This window comes from Hydra vulgaris, chromosome 08, assembly GCF_038396675.1.
Source record: "Hydra vulgaris chromosome 08, alternate assembly HydraT2T_AEP".
Classification (NCBI taxonomy): domain Eukaryota; kingdom Metazoa; phylum Cnidaria; class Hydrozoa; order Anthoathecata; family Hydridae; genus Hydra; species Hydra vulgaris.
The window spans coordinates 63,383,554-63,405,836 of NC_088927.1; the positions used below are offsets into that span (position 1 = coordinate 63,383,554).

Consider the following 22,283-nt stretch of genomic DNA (forward strand, 5'->3'; position numbering starts at 1 on the left):
CCACTTTATTTCAAGTTGGGAGTTTAGGAAGTTTTTCAATAAATTAGACAATACTGATGTATTTCAGTACCCACACAAGTTCCCAAGGTTGAATTCTGCAAAGGTAAAAGTGAGAGTGTTTAAAGGTCCAGAAATAAATAAAAAATTAAAGCTAAAGAAAATTTTCAAGACATTCTAAGTGTAACTGAAAAAGATGCATGGGTGGGTCAGCCGTAACCAATACCCTTGGAAAAAGAAATGAGCTGACTACTGACTACTACTTTTGTATGCACTAACACATTTTTGTACAACTGAACGTTTTTTAAAAAATGTGTTAGTGCATACAAAATCTTGGCTGCAATGTTTCTGAAAATTTATTTACTTGACTTGCATTTGAAATTCTTCACAAAAAACCTGGGCACAGTCAGCAACAAATATGGCAAGCACTTCCACCATGAAATTATGGTAATTGAATCACTATCAAGGCCTGGTGAGTGGAGCAATGCGGGCATTGAATGCTTCAGCAATGATTTGCCAACTCATAAGTATAAATGGAAGTCAACAGGCAAGGAGTTTAAACCATGATCATGTTTAATAAAACTTTAGACATATCTTACAGATATTAGACTTCAAATTGATTCTCTGTTTATCACATAACTATGTATACATTTGTATATATATGTTATATATGATTTCAGCGGCTGTAGCCACGTATATGTTTGTTTAATAATTCATGAACTAACTTTAAAAAAGCATTTTCGAAATTAGCATGTTCAAAAACAACTATGATTGATTGCATACAAAGAAAAATACCAAGACAAAAATAAAAAAACTTTATTTCTGTTGTTCAGCATAATCATCAAAAATAAACATATGTTTGAAGAATGACAAATGCTCCAAATCAACTGCTGTAAAAATTTTTTATATAATTGGCATTAGAACAAGGTCTGCACACTAAAAAAAACAGATGGCTTCTTCCATAATTATGTTAACATAATCATTAAAAATTTAAACAAAAACTAAAGTAAAAACTTAAGTAGATCAATTTATACTTAAAGCCTTTTATCAACATCTCCGGAAAATAAAAATGATTGTTCTGAGAACAAAGGAAAATAAAAAAGATATAGATCAATCATTGGAGTGATGATATAAGTGATGATGATACAGTCTAGTTGTAAACAAATTGTAAGAAGTTTATCTTATATTTCCATAAAATTTATAATTTGTTTTCCATCATTAACTGCCATGAAATTAATGATGGAAAAATTTGTAGAAAAATATTGAACATTTAGAAAAGTTTGTGTTGTTTGATTTTGTAATAAACATAAGTGAGAGAGCATTGGATTTTTAACTACCATAGTTCAATATTCAATAAAAATACATGTTAATATTTTATTTGCTTTATTTGCTAAACTACTAAGTATTAAATTCTTTAATTTTAATTACTATTTAAACTATTTAGATTACTCAATCTTACTATTTAAAAACAATAAGTTATGATAAAAATAGACATCAACAAAGGATTGTAATGCATTAACATATCAGAAAACTAACAAATTAACTTCAAGTAATCAGGTTTCTATGTGATTGGTTTCCTCAAAAAATATTGTCATGGCATTGGTTTAAGTTAACTTAGTGATTACTTGTTTTTAGTATAAGTAGTATTTTTTTACTACAGAGTAACAACAAAAATATACGTCACTCCATAATTATTAAAACAATTTTAGTAGAAAATATTTAAATAAAATTCAAAAATGTCACAAAAAAAAGAATAAAAATGCTTTGAAAAAAAAATAAAATATATAATATGAAATAAACCTGTTTGTAAATGTTAACATAATCTTTCGGTCGTGGAACCCCTCTAAGTACAAGGTTAAAAAGATTTTGAATGTTGCGAGTTTGCCAAAAAGCAACATTTTCTCGTGTTGAAAAACCAATCAACAATACTAAAACTGCATAAAAAGTGTACAAAACTAATTCTTGTGTTATAGCAACCATTTTTAAGTTTTTAAATCTTAAATCTCTCATACTTGCTAATGTTGACGAATCAAGAGGACTTAATTCAATATCTGGTCTATCAAAAATAGATGCTTCATTTTTTGGTTTGTGAAGCCAATTTTCATCAAGAGCCAACACCTTACCTTTTTGTTTAAAATTAATAATCAGTTTTGGAATACATTACATAGAATAGTTTTATAGACATTAGACAAAGAAACCCAAATCAAAATCTTATTAAAATTTAAAAAAAAAAATACCTTTACTTTCAAACTCATTTTTATTTTCTTCATTAGCATTTTTGATAACAAGTGCAACAAAAACAGCCAATATAAATATTTTAATTGGCTCAGTTAGAAGTATCTCTTTAGTCTAAATAAGAATAAAGAAAGTTAAAAAACATGAGCATAAATGTGTATATAAAATATATATATATATAATATATATATATATATATATATATATATATATATATATATATATATATATATATATATATATATATATATATATATATATATACATATATATATATACATATATATATATACATATATATATATATACATATATATATATATATATATATATATATATATATATATATATATCTAATGTATACCTAATATACCTAATATATATATATCTAATATATACCTATTATAAATATATATATATATATATATATACACTTATAACTTTAAATGTATTCTACAAAATAGAGTGCTCAATATTCTTAAAAGAACAGAGCAATAAATTAGTATAAAATCACATATAAATGTATATATATATCTATATATTATTGCCAAACTTAATAGTGTTAGTACCATTCGAGAAAGTTTGACACAGAATCCTTGGCAGCCATTGCAACCAAGGTAGTGGCAAGAAAGAGTGGTAGCACTTTTCATTATAAAAAAACGTGAATGAAAGTGTATGCAAACGCTTAACTTACATAAACTTCAAATTATGCAATGTTAAAACTTATATAAAGTTTTGCAGTTATACTTTCACTTAAAAACTGCATTGTGGCATTCTTAACTTAATTTTGATCAATAGCATTTATTTCAATAAAAAAAAATTATATAGTTTTTAAATTTTCTTAAGTCAGTGTTCCAGTGTAGCCGAGTGGTTAGCACGCAGAGCTTTTGAACAACAAAGCTGTGGTATGAGTCCTACCACTATTTTATTTTAATCTTTCTTGATTTTTTTTTAAAGTACGAAATAAAGCATTTTTGAAGTTTTTTAAATATTATATACCAACATATGTAACAATATTATACACTTTAACAAACGAAAAGATTTTTAAAAAAGCTTAAAACTCTAAAAGCATCAAAAAACAGGGGGAAATTTGTTGCATATGTATCATGATTGAGATACTTATGTTATTAATGTGCTCATGTAATTAGTCCTAATATGCTGCAGAAAGTCTGAAAAAAGTTATGATCTGAAACTTAATAAAGAAAAAATTTAATAAGACAGTCCTGCTCCTCAAGAAGACACTAGTGTGAAGACAAAAAAAAAAAAAAAAAAAAAGACCATAGCTAGAAAAAAGTTAAAATTTTATTTTGGCAATTAAGTATTTTTTGTTATATTTTATTTTTTGCAATAAATATATATAAACAATATTCAAGGTGGGTGCTTGAAATCCGGACTTTTTAATAAAAATAAAAATTACAATAAAAGTATTAGTTTCAAGCTATATTTCTGAAATTTTAAACAGTAATGTACACATATAAGAGCTTTCATTTCACTCAATCCAGCTGCCTTTAGCTTTAATGACAAAACGCTTCCTGAACCTGGAGCAGGTGTGCTCCACCTCATCAGCCAACATGTTTGCAGCTGCAGTAGAAATTGCTCGCTTTAGAGATTCAACAGTTTTGTGACTTGATTTATTGGTCTCACATTCCAAAGTGTCCCAGACATAATGGTCCAATGGATTGAGATCTGGTGAGTTTGGAGGCCAAAAGTGCTTCGACTAGAACATAGGGAGATTCTCTTCAAACCCACCCTGTACCAAATTGGAGGTATGAGCAGGAGCTGAGTCTTGCTGAAACACATATGGCCTACCATTGGAACACTTGTCCACCCAAGGTTTCACCACCTTAATCAAAAGGTCCAAGTAGACTTCTTTGTTGACATTTTGGCCCTTCAGGAAGAAGTGTGGTGGCATGACATGGCCTTTGCTGGACACAGACATAAAGACATGGAAATTTTGTCTGACCAATCACTGGGACATCTTCTGGGTCTTGAGCCAACCATCTGTCATTTCTTCTGCTTACTTTGACATCCACAGTAAAAATTTGACATCGCTGAAAAAACAAAGTTTACCGGCAGCTTCATGTTTTATTGATGCTAAAAGAACGGAACACTTAGCCACTCTCTTCTCCTTCATTGAAGCAGACAGCATCTGCCTGACTTTCAGGACATAGGACTTGTACCTAAAGTCATCACAGATCACTCTTCTCATTGTGTAATGAGACACATTCATACCTTTGCTCAGCTTCCTGATGGAGGTGCTGGGGTTTTTGTTGATCGACTTCTGTACTCTGCTGATGAAGGCCTTATTCCTGATTGGTTTGTTAGCAGTCGTTTGTTTTCGTTCTACAGACACTGCACCATCATTAAACCTCTTTGCAATATCATAAACTGTGCTTTTTGGGAAGCCAAACCATTTTATAATCTCTGGGACAGAGTGCCCGGTGCGGGGGGACTCAACCACTGCAACTCTACGGTCATATTCCTTTGACATGATGTGCTAAATTTGCAACTTTTATTTTTTTTCTCAAGAGTACAATGTTTGTTTAGATTAATGCTTGAATTTCGCAACATTTTAAAAACAAAAAAATGCCGGCAAATTTAAAATTTTCTGGATTTCGAGCATCCACCCTGTATATAAACAAATGTTATAAGCAAATGTAAAAAACGCACTTATATAATGTTTTACTCAGGATGGTATATATTTATGTTATTGTATTTAAAAAAACTGACAGGATTCAAAAAACAAAACATATGGTCTCATCCGAGTGGAAAATTTGAAACTTCAATTTTAGATTTGCCTCTCTCTTGATAATTTCTGATTGCTAAAATGATGTCATCTTCTTCTTAGACCATTATTAATGATAGATGCGGCTTTTTTGTGAATTGTTGAAGCCACAATTTTTTTTGTGTATGTGGCGTCACTTTGTGGCAAAAAACTAGAAAAACAAACTAGAATAAAGATTTATTTAAATTTTTTAGGAAAATTCCTTCTATTAAAAATATATGGAATATACTTTTATGGGATATATTATACTAAAGACAAAAACTATTTATTTATTACTATTGTAATAAATACAAACTCTTATTCGTGAAATGATATATCTGTACTAGTTTTATATCTTTATGTGCAATTATATGCAACATGATTAAAATTATTAAAAAAATGTAAGATAAATGCAAACGAAAACTTGACGTATAAAAGTTTATTTTGCCACAAACTGACCTCAATGAGCAAAATTTTTTGACTGAACTTTTAAATTAGTGTTATCTAATTTAATTGTAAGTTGCTTATAAGCTCTATGTATGCCAAAAAGGTGTGCAGGTTAATTTTTTTGCTCTTAAAGCTTTTTTTCAAAATTAATTGTTCTACTATAAAATATTGAAGTGAATAAGGAATAGGTATAGAAATAATTGATGTGGAGTAGATATGTATAGAAATGGGAGGTTTGGTAAAGATCCATATTTAATGAATCCAGAAAAGCTATGATATATACATAAGGAAAAGTATAGAAAAGTTCAGTTTGAAATAGACTTACAAAGACGCATATTTTTACGAGTCCAATCAGCTAGTATATATATTTGTGTGTATATATACATATATACATATTAGAATATATGCATATGAATATATAAATTAGTAAAAACACTTATCTAATTTTTGTTGTCTTCAATAGCCTTTTCTCCATCAGTAGGTTCATGAGGAAGCTATTTCTTCTTGATGAACTTACTAATGAAGGCTTCCTGATGAACCTACTGATGGAGAAACATGCTGTTGAAGACAACTAAAAATTAGATAAGTGTTTTTACTAATTTATTATTGTTCTGTTCTTTGAGAACATATATATATATATATATATATATATATATATATATATATATATATATATATATATATATATATCCTTAAAGAGTTAGTCGAAAGAGATTTTAATGGTAAAAAAAGTTATTTCAATGATTTTTAAACATTTAGGTGACATCAACAAGCAAGAGACAACTAGTTTCACTGCGCAGTGGCCTTGTTCATCAAGGTTTGTGTTTCGGAGTTATAGAGTTGAGAGAGGGTTATAACCACAATTAAGTAGCCTTCTTGTCTGAAGTGGCCTTCTGGGTCTTGGGGAGGTGAATTAACAAAAAAAAAAAAAAAAAAGAATATGTTGTTTAAAAGTTTAAACAGTTAAAGTAATGCGGAAGTGAATTAAATTTTTAATTTTTTTTAAAAATTGCAATGGTAATGACTGAAAAGTTTTTTTAATTAATAGTGTTTTTGTTATTGTTTTTTTTAATGTTTTATAATATCTTTAAAAAATTGACAAGGGCATTTTTACATTGACTGAAAAATAGGTAAAACATGCCAGGAGTACCGCTTTTTTACTGTAAAACATGCACTGAGTGTTGCTACATAAACTATCAAGTTTTCAAACTTTTTCTGGTCTGTTTTATTAGCGTTCAATTTAAAAGGAACTTTTCGACAACCATGCAGGACATATATATATATATATATATATATATATATATATATATATATATATATATATATATATATATATATATATATATATATATATATATATATATATATATATATATATATAATTTTAAATGCTATTGCAGCTATCAATAGTGATTTATCATAAAAAAAAGCATCAAAAATTTATGGTTGCACAACAAATGCTTTTTTTTGCTAGTTAGCACTTTATATAATAAGATTATAAACCATAATTTAAAAAAACTCGAAAAACGAATAAATTTTTCATATGGTCAAGAACTTTGTTTTTTCACTGCTTCTTTATATCCAATAAGGCTGCAAGCAACCACTATTCGAGTTGAAAGTTACTGGAAGAAAAAAGATGAAGTTTATAGACCAAGATAATGATAAAACTAGACAAATAAGAACTTTTGGAGCACATAAGAACAGTCACAGTAAAAAGGATAAAACTTAATTGAATGACAAGTAACACAAGAATTTATTTTAGTAGATAGCACAAAAGATGCTAGTTCTTTAGAGCCATGTCCATTATAGTATTTATAGAAAAGAGAAAAAGTAGCAACATTACAACAATGTAATATTGGTTAGAGGTTGGCTGCAAGAGCAGGTTTAATTATGTTTACAATGGGTTTTTGCACTTTGTCTAAAATAGAAAGGATAACTTAACAAAAACTTTAAGAGTCCTAAGTTTTTGAAGGGATTCCTAAGTGTCAAGACAAGTTGTGTTCATATCTTAAATAAAACTTAAAAAATAAGTTTAGAGTTAATTCAACTAAAACAAACTATTTATTTGCTTTTTAAAATTTGAGATAATGTTAAAGTTTTTTCGCTGCATTTCAGTTTATGAGGCAGATTTCACTTTCAAAAAATTAAACTAAAATTTGACATTGTTTCTCTTAAATAACTAATTCTATTAAAAAAACAGAGTATTTTCTTTTCACTGACATTTTTACATTTTATAGTTAACAAAAACATTCTTTTTTTTTTCAGAATTTTTACATTATTAGATTTAATTTAAGCAACTTTTTTTAAAAGTTATTTTAAGAAGTAAATATGGCTGCAGGTTGTTTATTTTTGAAAGAAAAAAAAAGCCTGCAGTCATATTTACTTCTCTCTGTTAAACTGAGTATTCCTAAAACTTTTCATTGTCTAAAAAACTGTGTTAATAAATATTTTCATTGACATCTTTAAAAATTTTTTAGGAAACATGCAAAGATGTTCTATTTTCATCTTCCTCAGGAAGTGAAAGTGGTGTTTTAACATCTTAATTGTCTATTCCTGCTTATAAAAGACTTAGATAAAATACTCAAATACTAAAACAAATGCTTGGTAAACATTAAAAAAACTTTCAAACTTTTTTGCTATAGAAATTATTTACCTACTTGTCTTATTTTTATCTTGTTATGCATGGTGTATCAAAATTCACCACCTGCTTTCAGGTAATTTAATAAATATATATATATATATATATAGTATTTAATAAACATATATATATAGTGTTTATCAACACTATATATATATTTATATTTATTGTTGATATTTGATATAATAATTCAATTATTGCAACATAATGTGAAATTTAATAAAAAATTTCAGGACCTTCACTAATATTTACTATTAATACTTTGGTGAAAAGTGAATCAATTTAAAGAAGCAAATATATATATATATATATATATATATATATATATATATATATATATATATATATATATATATATATATATATATATATATATATATATATATTTAGTGCTTGTCATGTTTGAGGACTATCCCAACAGTATGCTTTTATCTCTAAACTCATCCCCCAAATCTTCAAAAAAAGCTATGAAAATAACACAGGGTTAACTATAATTCTAGATTAAAATTCCTTGATATACCCAGATTTTTTCCATAAAATTTTTGCTTATTTATCCTTGATATTTTTATCATTTATACTCAAAAAACTTAGCATTAAAACTTCAACATTAACCCCCAGACACACTATTTTTAAGTGCCAAAAAAAACAGAATGCTTTCCATATACAAGGAATTTTAATATTTCTGTTTTATATAGAGTTGCATTTGCTTGTAAATTTTATATAATTTAAGAAAATAAATAATTAAACACTTTGTAGCATGCCACAGTTAAAATTAGCGAATTTTTATATTTATGTCTTTGACATAAATATAAAAACTAATACTAAACATGAAGAATGAACATGAAAACATTTTATTTAGAACCTGGCAAAATAAAAGTTTAACTTTTCGCTTTTTCAAGCTTTTGAAAATCACGTATTTTACAAAGACATCTTTAACTACATTGATTGTGTACAAACTTTTTTGCCAACTTCATGCCGACCTCTAACTCCAACCTCATTTTTCCTAATTCCGAGGGCTGAATAAATATATGCAAAGTTTTATTTAAAATAAAAATTTACCTAGTAACTAGTTTGTGAAAATAAAAAAAGTGTTTTAACTTTTGTTTATTTTAAATAAAACAAGAAAAGTTATACAAAATAACTTAATTGGTAATTAATCGGAATAAAAGCTCAAAAGAATAAAATAATAATAATAACAATAAAAGTTTATAAATAATATTGGACCTAGCCCGTAAGGGTTAGTGTTACGATCATCGAGCACGACTATTTTCCAAATCACAATTACTGTCACCACGAAAGAAGTTGTTTGTCTCTGGAAGACGCATGGGCTAGTTTTCTTGTCATAAGTCAGTTATAAATCCATGCATAGGTGTTTAATCCATCATGGTTTTCTGGGGTATGACTGGGCTGGCTTGGTCTAGTTAAGAGATAAATCTTTTACGCTGGTTACTAACAACACAAGACTCTACTGAACGACATAAACAGCACGGACTTACACATTACACCTATACACCCTTATGCACATATAGCCTTTTTACATCTTTTTCATGCTTTTTGTTCTTTTATATGATAAACTATCTTTGTTTGAACTCATTCTTATTTAGGTTATATTTTCTTTTAATATATAGAATGTGGTTGGAATGTTAAATGCCAATTTGTATGTTATGTATATGTGGTTATCATGTGTGATTGTTTTTTCATTTTAGAATTCATATAAATATATATAAGAGCGTATCTTTTTGACTAGCGGCTTTCGACATGTTTTGTTGATGGGACGTCTTTTTGTTTTTTGTTATGGTCTCAAAATTACGTTTAATTCGGACCGTAGAGAAAGCTTTACTTTTTCGGAAACTTCGATTTAGATATGGTCTCAAAGTTACCTTTAATTCGGACCGTAGAGAAGACTTTACTTCTTAAACAATATTTTTCCCGCCTCTCACATCGCTTTTATATGACGACTAATATCATTGCTTAATCACCCAAAATAATTTTTAAACCACTCATTTGGCCTAAATTTATCTGGTCTTATTTTAGTATTTAGTTGATCTTATTACAATATTCTTTGGTGTATAATTTATCCGCTGATTTTCATGTTGTTGCTGTTATCAAGGAGCTTTTGTGCTATATTATCGTGCGTTCATTACTCGGCTTTATTTTAATTTTCACAGACACAATTTTCATCTTTTATTATTATTCAGAGAATTTCTTATAACCTTCACTACATGTTTAAATCAGTACATTTTTGCAGGCGATATATATATGTTTTTTTCTACTTTCTAATATACTTGATTTTTAGTTATGATTTTAAGTTGCGCGGGTTGTTTCATTTTCTTACACTTTAGATTGGTTAACAAAATTCGAATGAAGTATCTATGACAACGTTAGAGTTTTTTGAATACTCTATTATGTTTTATTTTATTTTAAAAGGATTTTTAATAGGGTATATTGCCCATTGATTGTTTTTGGTTTATTTGTGCTGGAAGTACCTATGTGGTTTGAATGGTCTTAGGGAAAATTTATTAGCATTTTCTGTTTACACACTTTAGTTGTTTTTAGTTTTGTTTCTGGCGTTTTTATTTGAATTTTAATTTATTGTGCGTAGTTTTTTCTACCGTTGGTATGGTAAGTGATTTATTTAATTATTTTTACTTATATTGTGCAGTAGATTAACACTTTTCATATCATTAAAAAAATATTAGTGCTTTACAAATTTCGTATTTCACTCAAAACTTTTTTCTGCTCTTCAAGTTCTAATAGTTCTTGATTTAAAAATATGCAAACAAACAGCTTTTTGGCAGAAGAATGTAGTTAAAGTTTGCATGAAGCTTTTATTAACTTACCTGATTGAAAACCAGTTTTAAAAGCACCATGGATTGCATAAAGGTTGCAACTCTTAATTTTTAGAAGTTTAGGTAGCTCTTGTTGATCATTTCAACTCATCAGCTTTTTAGATGAAGAAGTAACCAATTTGTACTGAGGCCATCCGTAAACACAGATTTACACTATTTTTTTTTTAAATAAGAGTAAATTTTTTGCATTGGAGTAGCCTAAAAACTGAGAGTTAAAGTATTTGTATTTAACACAAAGAACGAATATTTAGATCCGTTTTACAATTTTGAAAAAAATCATTCTGACTTTCATCAAGCGATAAGGTATAAAAAGGAGATTTTATAATATTTAGTGTTTAAAGTTTAAACAATGCTAAAGACCAAAACAATTAACCAAGTTTTTTTTACCCATCTCATAGGATTTAGTAATTGCGCTACCAGGGAAATTTTTTTTATATAATAGACTATTACATGATTACATGATAGACATATTATACGAGTTCAATGAGAAATTATTTTGTACTGGTTGGAAAACATTTCTGCAAAAGTTTTATCAGATTGATCTTCTAAAAGAGCAGTTTGCTTTTTGGATGTAGATTGTGCAGGCTTGAAGTAGCAGGATACTAGAATTGACTTCTGAACATTTTTTTTCTCCTCCATGTGACTTATCACAGCTCTATAATTGATATTTGTTAAGTTAAATTGAACTTGGTTTGTTTTGCACTTGTTTGACTTTCTATCTGTGCTATTTAACAGCTATTTTTTAAACTATGAACCACTCGACTATTCTTCATTGAAATAAGTTATCATTTAAAAATTTTTAAACTTTTATTTATTCTAGAAAAAGAGAATAAAAATAAAATAAGGTTTTAAAAACTTTGGAAGTCTTCACATTTTGGAGTCATTTCTACACAAAAAAACACCTGAAAAATTCATTTAAATTATTAATAATGGTTCCACTCAAACCTGTATGAATATTTTGCATAAATTTTTTGTTTGGTTTATTTTGTAAATAAATAATTTGTAAAAAGAATAAAAATTTTTTTTATAATGATTAAACAATAATCTACTTGAACAATCTTTTGAGCTTTATGATTATTTAATTAGTAACCTACGGTAGTGGTGTAGTGGTAGAGCGCTCGCTTCATAAGCGAGAGGTTCGGAGTTCAATTCCCACCACGTCCCTGGTAGTACCGCGCTCAACTTGTTTCTCCGCGCAGCGGCCTTGTTTGTCAAGGTTTGTGTTTCGAAGTTATAGAGTTGAGAGAGGGTTATGACCACAATTAAGTAGCCTCCTCATCTGTAGTGGCCTTCTGGGCCTTGGGGAGGTGAAATATCAACAAAAAAAAAAAAAAAAAAAAAAAAAAAAAAAAAAACCTAAAAAAATGATATTATTTACTCTAAAACATTTTAAAACATTAAAATAAAATAATATAAAATTAAAAAATTCCCTGATTTTGCCTGACTTTTAACTAAATCAATCTTTCCCCCCTGTTTTTCCCTGATCATATCTAAATTTGCCTGACTTTTCCCGTACTCTCTGATTTCCCTAAATGTCAGCAACCCTGTAACTTGTTTTCATCATGCAAAATCAGCATAAAAATATAAAGCAATCTCTATTCTCAGCTTAAATCACTCTCAAATTTAAAATTGTTCTCTTTAACTACTTTTTAGAACATCTCAGCCTCTATTTATCTAATACTATTCTTCTTTTCTTTTTAGATGTGATCTCAATGCTGGTGTAAATATATTCTCATTGTCACTGTTATTATTATTATTATTATTGTTATTATAAAAATAACTCTTAATTTTCACTATATTATTTTTACTAACTTTATATTTTTATTTCCATGGAAATTAATACAGCAATTAAAAACAAAAACAAAAAAAAAGGAAAAAAAAAGAAAAGCAGAAATAATGCAAGCAGTACATACAAAATCAATAGTAACACTTGTTAGCCAATTCAATGATGTTCTATTTCCAAATTTCATTCCATGCCACATAACAAAAAAGCTGCAAACTAAAATGTTACTAATGCAAAGAAACCATGCAATGTATAAACACCAATGTGGTAAAAACCTTTTTTTACCATTTTTTATTGATGGTTTGACTTTGTCTATAACAATGTGTAATGCTTCTTTGCTTGAATTTACATCTAAAAAAGATTTAAAAAAAAATTAATTATTTTAATAAATATGACCATGAACTCATTCAGAAAATGCGCAACAAAGTTAAAAGAAGACTTACTGTTGTCTTCGTGTTTTAGTTGTGTATTTCTTTCATCAAAAGATGAGCTTTTGCTGGACTTATCAGATATTGAATTTTCAAATGGTATTATTGAACGAAAAAGTTTCAAGAACAAGAAGTGTATAGGAAATTTGATGAGAGTAGAAATCAATACCACAAATATCTATCAGTAATAAATAAATTTAAAATACTTTAATTATGCATTATATTAAATTATGGTTGTTATTTACTTCATTACCCAAAATGCATAAAGACTTTTTTATTTTTCATTCTTGTAAACTAAATAAGCTTTGTTTTCATTTTACTATTACTTTTATTTAATTTTTTTTTTAGTTACTTTTATTCATTAACATAAAAACTTTAAAGTTTTTACTTCTATTTTATTTCACCATTTATTTGCTTTATTATAGGGTCAAATCATTATATTTCAACCAATTTAAAGAAAACTTTGTGGGGCACCATCTCTGATTTTCAGAAAAAGAGCCATGAGCCATGCAAGAGAGGTGGAATAACAGATTTTCCCTTATTATAGATATTGTTAAAGATTCTCCAAAAGTCACGAGAGTCTAATTTTTGAGATAAAATATGTGCTTTTGTGGACTGATAATTTTGGACTTTAATATTTGACAAAACCTTTTTACATTGATTTCTAGCAATAGGAAATAGACGTATGTTGTTTGGAGAATTATTTTGCTGATAGATATGAAAGTAATGGTTTTGATTAAAAATTGCAGCGGCACAATAAGAAGAAAACCATAGAGAAGAGTGAGGCTTGACTTGGAATCTTCAAGAGGGAATGAAAGATTCCATGCCAGCCTGAATCGAAGAAGTTATGTAGGAAGCACATTTGTCAGCAGTAACGCTAAAGATTTCTACCCAGGGACCATCATGAAGAAAATCATGGTAAGTGTTCCAGTCAGCTTTAAGGTAGTTATAAGAGGTACAATTATAGGGGGATTCTGATGATGAAGAAGAATGAGATAATAGTTTTAGAGAGATCAAACCATTATCAGAAGCACCTAAGGGTGAATGTGGAAAAACTGAGTACTGACCTGCAGAGTCACTGGCACTAGAGCCAAGCTATTCAGTGTGATGAGCATTATTGTCACCAACAACAACGATATTTGCTGAAGGATAAAGAGAAAGGGCTTAGTCAATTTGATCAGAGATAACATCGAAAAGAGTTCAGTTTTGTGATAAAGGAAAGGGATATAGAACAAAGAGAAAGACAATAGAGTGATGTGCTAAAGGAAAGCACATATAAGAATAGTCTGTGGATTCAAACCTAGTTTCTCACCAGATGGGTGAATTCTAATGAATATAAATGCACAGGCCAAGCATGTGACTTTAGAATCTTTATGAATTAAATGAAGATAACCATTAATACTACGATCACAAGGTGAGACGGCTGAACTAAACTAGTCTCACAAAGCGCAAATAGATCTGGTGAACTTTGCAAGAGATAAGTCTCAACAGAAGAAAAGCTACTTCGGAGGCCAAAAATATTAGTGAATTATAGATTTTGAGAACTTGATGATGTCAATGGTTTGTTGTGTTTTATAGTTTTTGGTACTTTAGCCATTTTTGAATTGGTTAAAGAACTTTACTCAAAGTACAGGTAGTACTCAGTACGCTATTTAATAGTCCAAGAAATTGCCTCATTATTATTAATAAATCCTTAACTATAATAAAGGACTCCAAATATGGTCTCGACAATGCACACTAAAAGTACAAACAGGAAAACCATCCATGGGCAACATGGCACTGTTAGTACTCTGATATTTTACAGCTGTTAATGGAATCAGCCTTTCTGAGAGTTACCACAGAGTTCGGGATACCTGACTACCAGCTGGCCTCAGAACCATAAAACTGAGTTTTAGAGTTGTACCTAATTAGGAGATAATAAAATGAGTTGCCTAGTCATAAAAACAGAGACACAAGCAAAACCCATGCATTTTTATCTTAAACCCGAAATATTTTATTATAAATACATCTACACCAGCCTAATAGATGAAAAAGGGGTATGAGGCTGGTCGACAGATAGAATCTGTTAACCTCTTAAGTCTTTGCGTATGAGGCCTTCTACAAGACAGTAGCAGCATGTGTTTATCATCTGCCCAAGTTGAGTATTTTTATCAAGACACCATCTTTAGCCTTTATTTTTATTTTTTAAAATCTTTGCTTCCAACTAGCTGCAACCACTATTAGAGCTGGAAGTTACTTTAGCAGATGCTAATTTTGCAATGGATTTGATATAAGGTTTTCAAGAAAGATTAGAAGTAAGAGTTAATCCTTGAAGAGTAAGGGTAAATTTCTTGTCGAGTTCATTACCATTCATAAATATAGGAAGATCTAAAATATTACACAATAATTTAGATCTTCCTATATTTATGAATGGTAATGTGCTCGATAAGAAATCTACCTTAACCACTCTACCTTTATGTAATGCACAATAAAACCTATTGGTTATTACTGTTAGCAAATCAGCTAGCCTTTACTCAACCAAGAGCCCCAAGACTGGGGGTGTTTTGCTTGGCTGAATTGCTTGCTAAGAACTTCTCATCAATATCTCTTGATTCAATTAGTTGCGTTCTACCAGATATAGCCCGCAGGTTAGTCAATTGCCTGACTTTCAAATCGATCCAACTTCTGTATTCAAAATAATTTCCTGCTTAGACTCTTCTACAGCTTGTGATCTGGACAGCATACCTATTATAGTCTTGCAGAAGTATTCTCCAGAGCTGTTGTCTATACTTTCAAAACGATTTAACAAATCCTTATCAGAGTCTTGTTTTTCATCCTGCTAGAAAGTGGCATCTGTTTTCCTTATTTTCAAAAACTTTGGAAGTAATCTGATTCATCTAACTACAATCCCATTAGTCTGCTTTCTATCACAAGCAAGGTTTTTGAATTTTTAATTAATAAACACCTAATCTCTCATCTTGAATCTAATAACTTACTTTCTGATCAACAATATGAATTTCGATCTTCTCATTCTACTGCTGATTTGTTAACAATAATGACTGATGGGTTTTATTGTGCGCTAGATAGAGGAGGAGAGGTAAAAGCTATCACTCTTGGCATTTCTAAAGCTTTTGATATAACCCATAACCTTTCTTCTTAGAGTGTATCTGGTAACATCTTTAAGATTGTTGAATCCTTCTTTTCCAATCATAGTATAAAAGTTATCCTTGATGGACAGCACTCTTCTTCATATCCTGTAATTTCAGGGGTTTCTCAAGGTCCTTGGCTCTATGCTCATTTTAAATTTACATCAATGATCTTCCTGATATTCTCACATCTAAGGTGGCATTGTTTGCTGATGACACTACCATTCTTGTCTTGATAAAAAGCCATCACTCTCTAATTGCTTGGCTGATTGCTTTTATAAATAAGACACTTGCTGCATTTTTACTAATTCAATATTTAAGTTTAAGTTTAGTAATAGCTCTATTTCGAATTTGGCATAATGTTTTTACATTAATAATTTACTACAGAAATTTACTTTCAGTTTAGTTTTAGTCTGAAAAAATGAGCAAGAAAATATAATTAAATTGAGTTCAACAAATATTTGGAATTTTTAATTACAAGTAAAACTTAAACTGCTAAACTTAAAAGATAATTATTGAGTAGAAGATATATTTTATATATATATATATATATATATATATATATATATATATATATATATATATATATATATATATCTAATATATACCTAATATATCTAATATATATATATATATATATATATATATATATATATATATATATATATATATATATATATATATATATATATATATATATATATATATATATATATATATATATATATATATATATATATATATATATATACATATATATATATATATTAGGGTGTCCCAAAAAAAAAAATTTTTTGTGTGCTATCAAAAACTTGGCTCTTATATGTAAAAAGACGAAATATATAAAAAATATTGATCTGAGACAAGTGTAAGAGCTTGGTGTAAGACTTGAAATTTTTAAAAAATGTCAATATTTGTCATGTTTTTTAAGTTTTTATTATTTTAATTGTAAATGTGATATAAAAAAGATGAAATATATTCAAAAATTGGATTTTTTAAATATATTTTTTTAAAGTAGTCATCTTTTACTTTTATTCAATTGTATATTTAACTTTTTTTCTTGATTATTGGTATTTTATTGATCATTGCTATTTTTTACTTATAAAATTTTGATTACTTTAATATACATGTGATTTAAAACTGTTTCAAAGTTTTTAGTTTCATAATTAAATATATTGTTAAAAATGGGTCGTACAGTAAAAAAATCCAGCAAAAAAAGAACAGGGGAAAAAAAAAAGTACACTGCTCAAAGCAGATTAAGATAATCTCTATATCTGTTAAAATATCCCATAAATGAGCTTCGAATCAACCAGCTGCCGGGTGTCAGAAATATCCTGCAATACTTTCATTTTTTAAAATCTTTTAGGTAATTTTAATATCTAGTTTTTTTCTAATTCATTTACTTAACCTACAGTTTATGAATATAATTATATATTTCAGTTAGTTCTCTTTTATATGGGAGCACCAGATTTCAGTCCAGCAAAGAAATTATTGCTTGTCTAATAATAACAGGAACCAGAAGTCTATTTTGCCAGTATAGAGCATGCGAAAGATCAATCAATAGATGCGTAACTTCAGCTGTCACTGTCATCTGGATAAAAGTTGGTTTTACGTGCAACATTATTAGTGGAAGATCTGTTAGGTAAATTTTTCACACAAAAAAATTATTATAGCTTATCTTGTTTTTTAGTAACTTCAGCTATGTAATATTTTTCAGTAAAAGGATCCTAAAACTCACAGAGAAATATAACAAAATGAAAGGATGGAGTAAACTAAACTGGAGTTCAAGTAAAGGGATCTGGACTCAAAAGCAAGTAGATTTTCAGGTGGAGGGTAATATCTTGTTTGAATTATCTGTTCTTACAACAATTGACAAGATAATGAAAGATCAGAGAAGAACCGAAGATGCAAAGAAAGAAGATGTAGCCTTCTACGAATACCAGAGATCTAAAAGGAAAATGACCATGACTGCACAGCATGATGAAGAATTTGAAATTAAGGCTCTGCGAAGAAAGCAGAGATACGAAAGGGTTAGGCAATTGAATGATCAGAAAAACACAAAGACTGAAAAAGAAAAAAGGACTTTTCAAACATTTGACAGATTGCAGAAATCAACAGACGAGAAAAGTACTGACAAAGTTTTGGATGGATAAATTGAATTTGAAGATGATGTTAGCCCATTTAAAAGTTCCATTTTATGTGATGAAAGTGATGATTCTGAATATGATGTATCCAAATCAAAAAAATCGAAAATAATTTTAGAGTTAACTCCAGATGAACTTGAAGCTACTTCTGCTGTTAGCGTACGGTATAGAATTGGTGTTAGGACCCAGACTGCTATAATTTCTGCCATCTGCAATAAAGCAGGTGTTGACTTGCATGAGATTAATTTATCAAGATCTACTATACACAGAAAAAGATACAGAATCATTAAAAATCTTGGTAAATATTATTCACCTAAATGATTAAGTTTATTTTTTTTATTATCTCTATTATTTTAAATGTATAATTTAATTGATTTAGGAGAAACACTACGACAGGATCTTGTTGATGTTTTAAAAGGAAAAAAACTCATAGTCCATTTTGATGGCAAACTTCTTAGACAGCTAGAAGAAGTGAATGATCTGACAGTTAACTGTGATAGAATTGCAGTTAGTGTAACTAGCCAAGAGTTGGAATGTAGAGATGATTTTTTGCTTGGCATAGTGCAGGCAAAAAATTCAACTGGGTCCGAGCAGGCAAATTTAATCCTCAATCTCTCGGAATACTATGATATTGTCGACAATATCATTGGTGTTTGCTGCGACACAACTGCATCCAACACTGGAAAATTTGCGGGAGCAGTTACAATCCTATCAACTATTCTTAATACAAGTCTTGTCTGGTACATGTGTCGTCACCATATTATTGAAGTACATATTAAACATTTTATGACTGCTCTAACTGGCGCCGAGACCAAGTCTCCGAGAAGAGAATTTTATGTGCGCTTACAGAAGGCTTGGTCAACAATTGTTGAAAAGATAGACACATCATCAGACAATCTGGTTAAGTTTAACTGGACTTCTTTAGAGATTGGATCACCTGTCTATAAAATAGCCTAGGCAGCATTAAAGTTTGGGGAAACTGCACTTCATGAAAATATTTTCAAAAGAGGAGACTACAAAAATCTTTGTCAGTTATATGTTTACTACCTTGGTGGTCATGTTCCTGCTATAAAATTTCATCAGCCAGGAGCTTGCCATGCAGCAAGGTTTATGGCAGATGCAATTTACTTGCTTACATTAGAAATGACAAAGAACATCTCAAACATCATGAATGAAAAGGAGAAGAAGATGGGTAAAATAGCTTCTTTATTTATATCTTTAACATACTGTCCTTGGTTTTTCAAAAGCTCTTTTAGTATTAAAGCAACAGTTAACCAGTTATTCAAAGATGTATTTGATTTAAGTAAAGAATATCCTGAGTTTTCTCAATCAAAACTGAAAAGCATGCTAAATCATACCTGGTATTTAAGTCAGCAGCTTGTTGTAATGACTTTAGTTGATATTGATGTTGAAAAAGATGAAAAGAAGAATATACTCCAAAAACTGTTACAGTTTCCTGTTCCTGAAGAATTCATGAAGTGTAAACCTAAAATGCCTGTATTCACATCGTCTACAACACTATCAAATTTAGTTGGTGATCAGAGCTGGATTTTGTTTTGCCTAGCCCAGGTTACCCATGACCAGGTTGAGTTAGCTGCACAAGGGGACTTGACTGTTTTAGACAACTTTATGTTTTTTGTTAAAAATATGGTAGTCACCAAAGATTGTGCAGAAAGAAATACAAACCTGATCCAAGACTTTATTATGTCATAATTTATCAAAAATTATGTGAAATATATGTTGCATGTGTCTTCAACACATGCAACATATATTTCACATAATTTTTAATATTATAAATGCTTAACATAATTTTTTTTCTAATATTTACAAGTTTTATCGTAAAAATAGCAAAAAATCAAAGTTTTACACCAAGCACTTGTAACCAATTATTTTTAAAAATTCTGATATATTTGGTCATAATATACCTAGTAAACAAGTTCTAGATAGCGCACATCTCTTTTTTCCAAAAAAAAAAAATTTTTTGGGACACCCTAATATATATATATATATATATATATATATATATATATATATATATATATATATATATATATATATATATATATATATATATATATATATATATACATACATATATATTAGGGGTGTCCACTATGCAAAAAATTTTCAAAACCACCCAAATTGAATTTTTTCCCATTCTAGTGTTTGTGTATAATGTAAAAGTTTTTTAACAATTTTTAATAACTATTCCAGAGCCCCCTCAGAGCCCCTAAAGACAAGCCCCAATTTCCTGTTTAAAACAGTATCTTTTTTAGTTAAAACACAAAGAAATAATTATTGTGAATCTCATTTTTCAAGTATATAGGAATTAAATCACAGAAATCAAGTCAAACAAAAGCAGCTTGCATAATATATGTTAAATTATCCAGTTTAACCAAGCTAGTTCTGCATTTTTGGTTAACAGTTATAGTCAAAGTATCAGACAGGAACCCCAAAACTAAAATTAAGACTGTCTTTCTGAATGTTATTAATGTTGTTTCATTGTCCAAGAGTTTTTTTGCCAAAATCAGGATATTGCTGCCTGTGATTTTCAACGCCCTGCAGCAACCATTCTCTTAGTTCTGGATCACTGGTTATGATGGTGGCAAATTCTGAAATCAGTTTAACTCCTCTTTCTGCGGTATCATTTACAACTTTTACCGTACGAACAAATTTTTCAGCTTCTTTGTATCCTAGTTGCTCTGACCACTGTTCAATTGGTTTAGCAAGCCAATCTGTATTGATGCCAAGAATGCTGAACAATGAGTGAGATTCAGGTCCCAGAAGATTTGACAAACCTGTTTGACGAGTGATTTGATGGGTACTGGAATTTCCAAGAGTTTGGCTGCCTTATCTTTTTTCACGGTGGAACTAACCTGTTCGCTGAAGAAAGCAAATGAAACTACCACTTCTGTCAAATACCATCGGTGATTGGTTATTTTAGAAAGAATGACATCAGCAACTTCCTTGTCTATTTCTTTGTAGTCCATCATGTCGTGGATGAATTGCAGGTCATTCATAGGTGCATCAGCACCAATGTTAGCTTTTGTCCAAGCTGGTGTGTGGAAAAGAGAAAGATATCTGTTCATTCTAAAAAGTTTGGTCCTCATCCTCTGATCATAAGGCAATTGTTTAGAAAACATGAACATTTTGTTCGCATAAATGTTACATGCCATCCACCGAGCTTGGTGGATAGCTCCTGGTTTTAGAAAGTGTACACCCCACGGTGGAGTTTGCCCAAAGATGATCAGTGTGTTCTCAGCACATTCACGATGGTCATCTCTTGGAAATGTTGTAGCATCTTCCTTAACAAGTAGATGTGTCAAATGCTGAATGGTCTGTTCTTTGAGGTTTTGCAACCAGGTGCCTTCAACAGCTAAAGTTTCGATTGGCAACTGTTTATCCAATACTGGCCAAGCAGTTTTAAATTCAGCAAAGAATTTATTCTCTAGACCAAAAATGCCTGCAAATAATTTCTTCCAAACTGCTCCGACAAAGATTTCAAAAATGTGATGTCGACAGGCAAGATAGAGAAGTTTTCGACCTAAGTTTTCTTCAATCAATTTAGCAGCACCATTGTGGATGCCACTAATACTGGCAGTGGTATCAAATACCAATGCCACAACATTGTTGCTTAGATCCCAAGCTTCTAGGAGATCCAATGTTGCATCTGCTTGAGTCTCTCCTTTTGAATCATTGAGAACGGGAATACCAAGCAATTTTCCCTCACTGTATTCTGGAGCACCCAACATAAGCACAGCTAACTGTTCATGTTGCATGACTAGTATGTCTTTTAGCAATTTTCTGTTCCAGTGAAGGGCACCAAACTGGGGTGGGTTGAGCCTCACATTATCTATAACACTCTCAGCAATC

The 22,283-nt window shown here is 29.4% G+C and overlaps 1 protein-coding gene across 1 annotated transcript in view; it reads right to left on the minus strand.

Moving 5' to 3' along the window:
• Positions 1-22,283, minus strand: part of LOC136084056 (uncharacterized) — a 242,124-nt gene that overhangs the window by 12,293 nt on the left and 207,548 nt on the right. The window contains exons 25-28 of the mRNA XM_065804144.1: positions 13,157-13,319; positions 12,844-13,064; positions 2,235-2,346; positions 1,798-2,120 (exon numbers count right to left, since the gene is read on the minus strand). Of these exons, the coding sequence (XP_065660216.1) occupies positions 1,798-2,120; positions 2,235-2,346; positions 12,844-13,064; positions 13,157-13,319 (819 nt within the window). The remainder of the gene's footprint in view (positions 1-1,797; positions 2,121-2,234; positions 2,347-12,843; positions 13,065-13,156; positions 13,320-22,283) is intronic.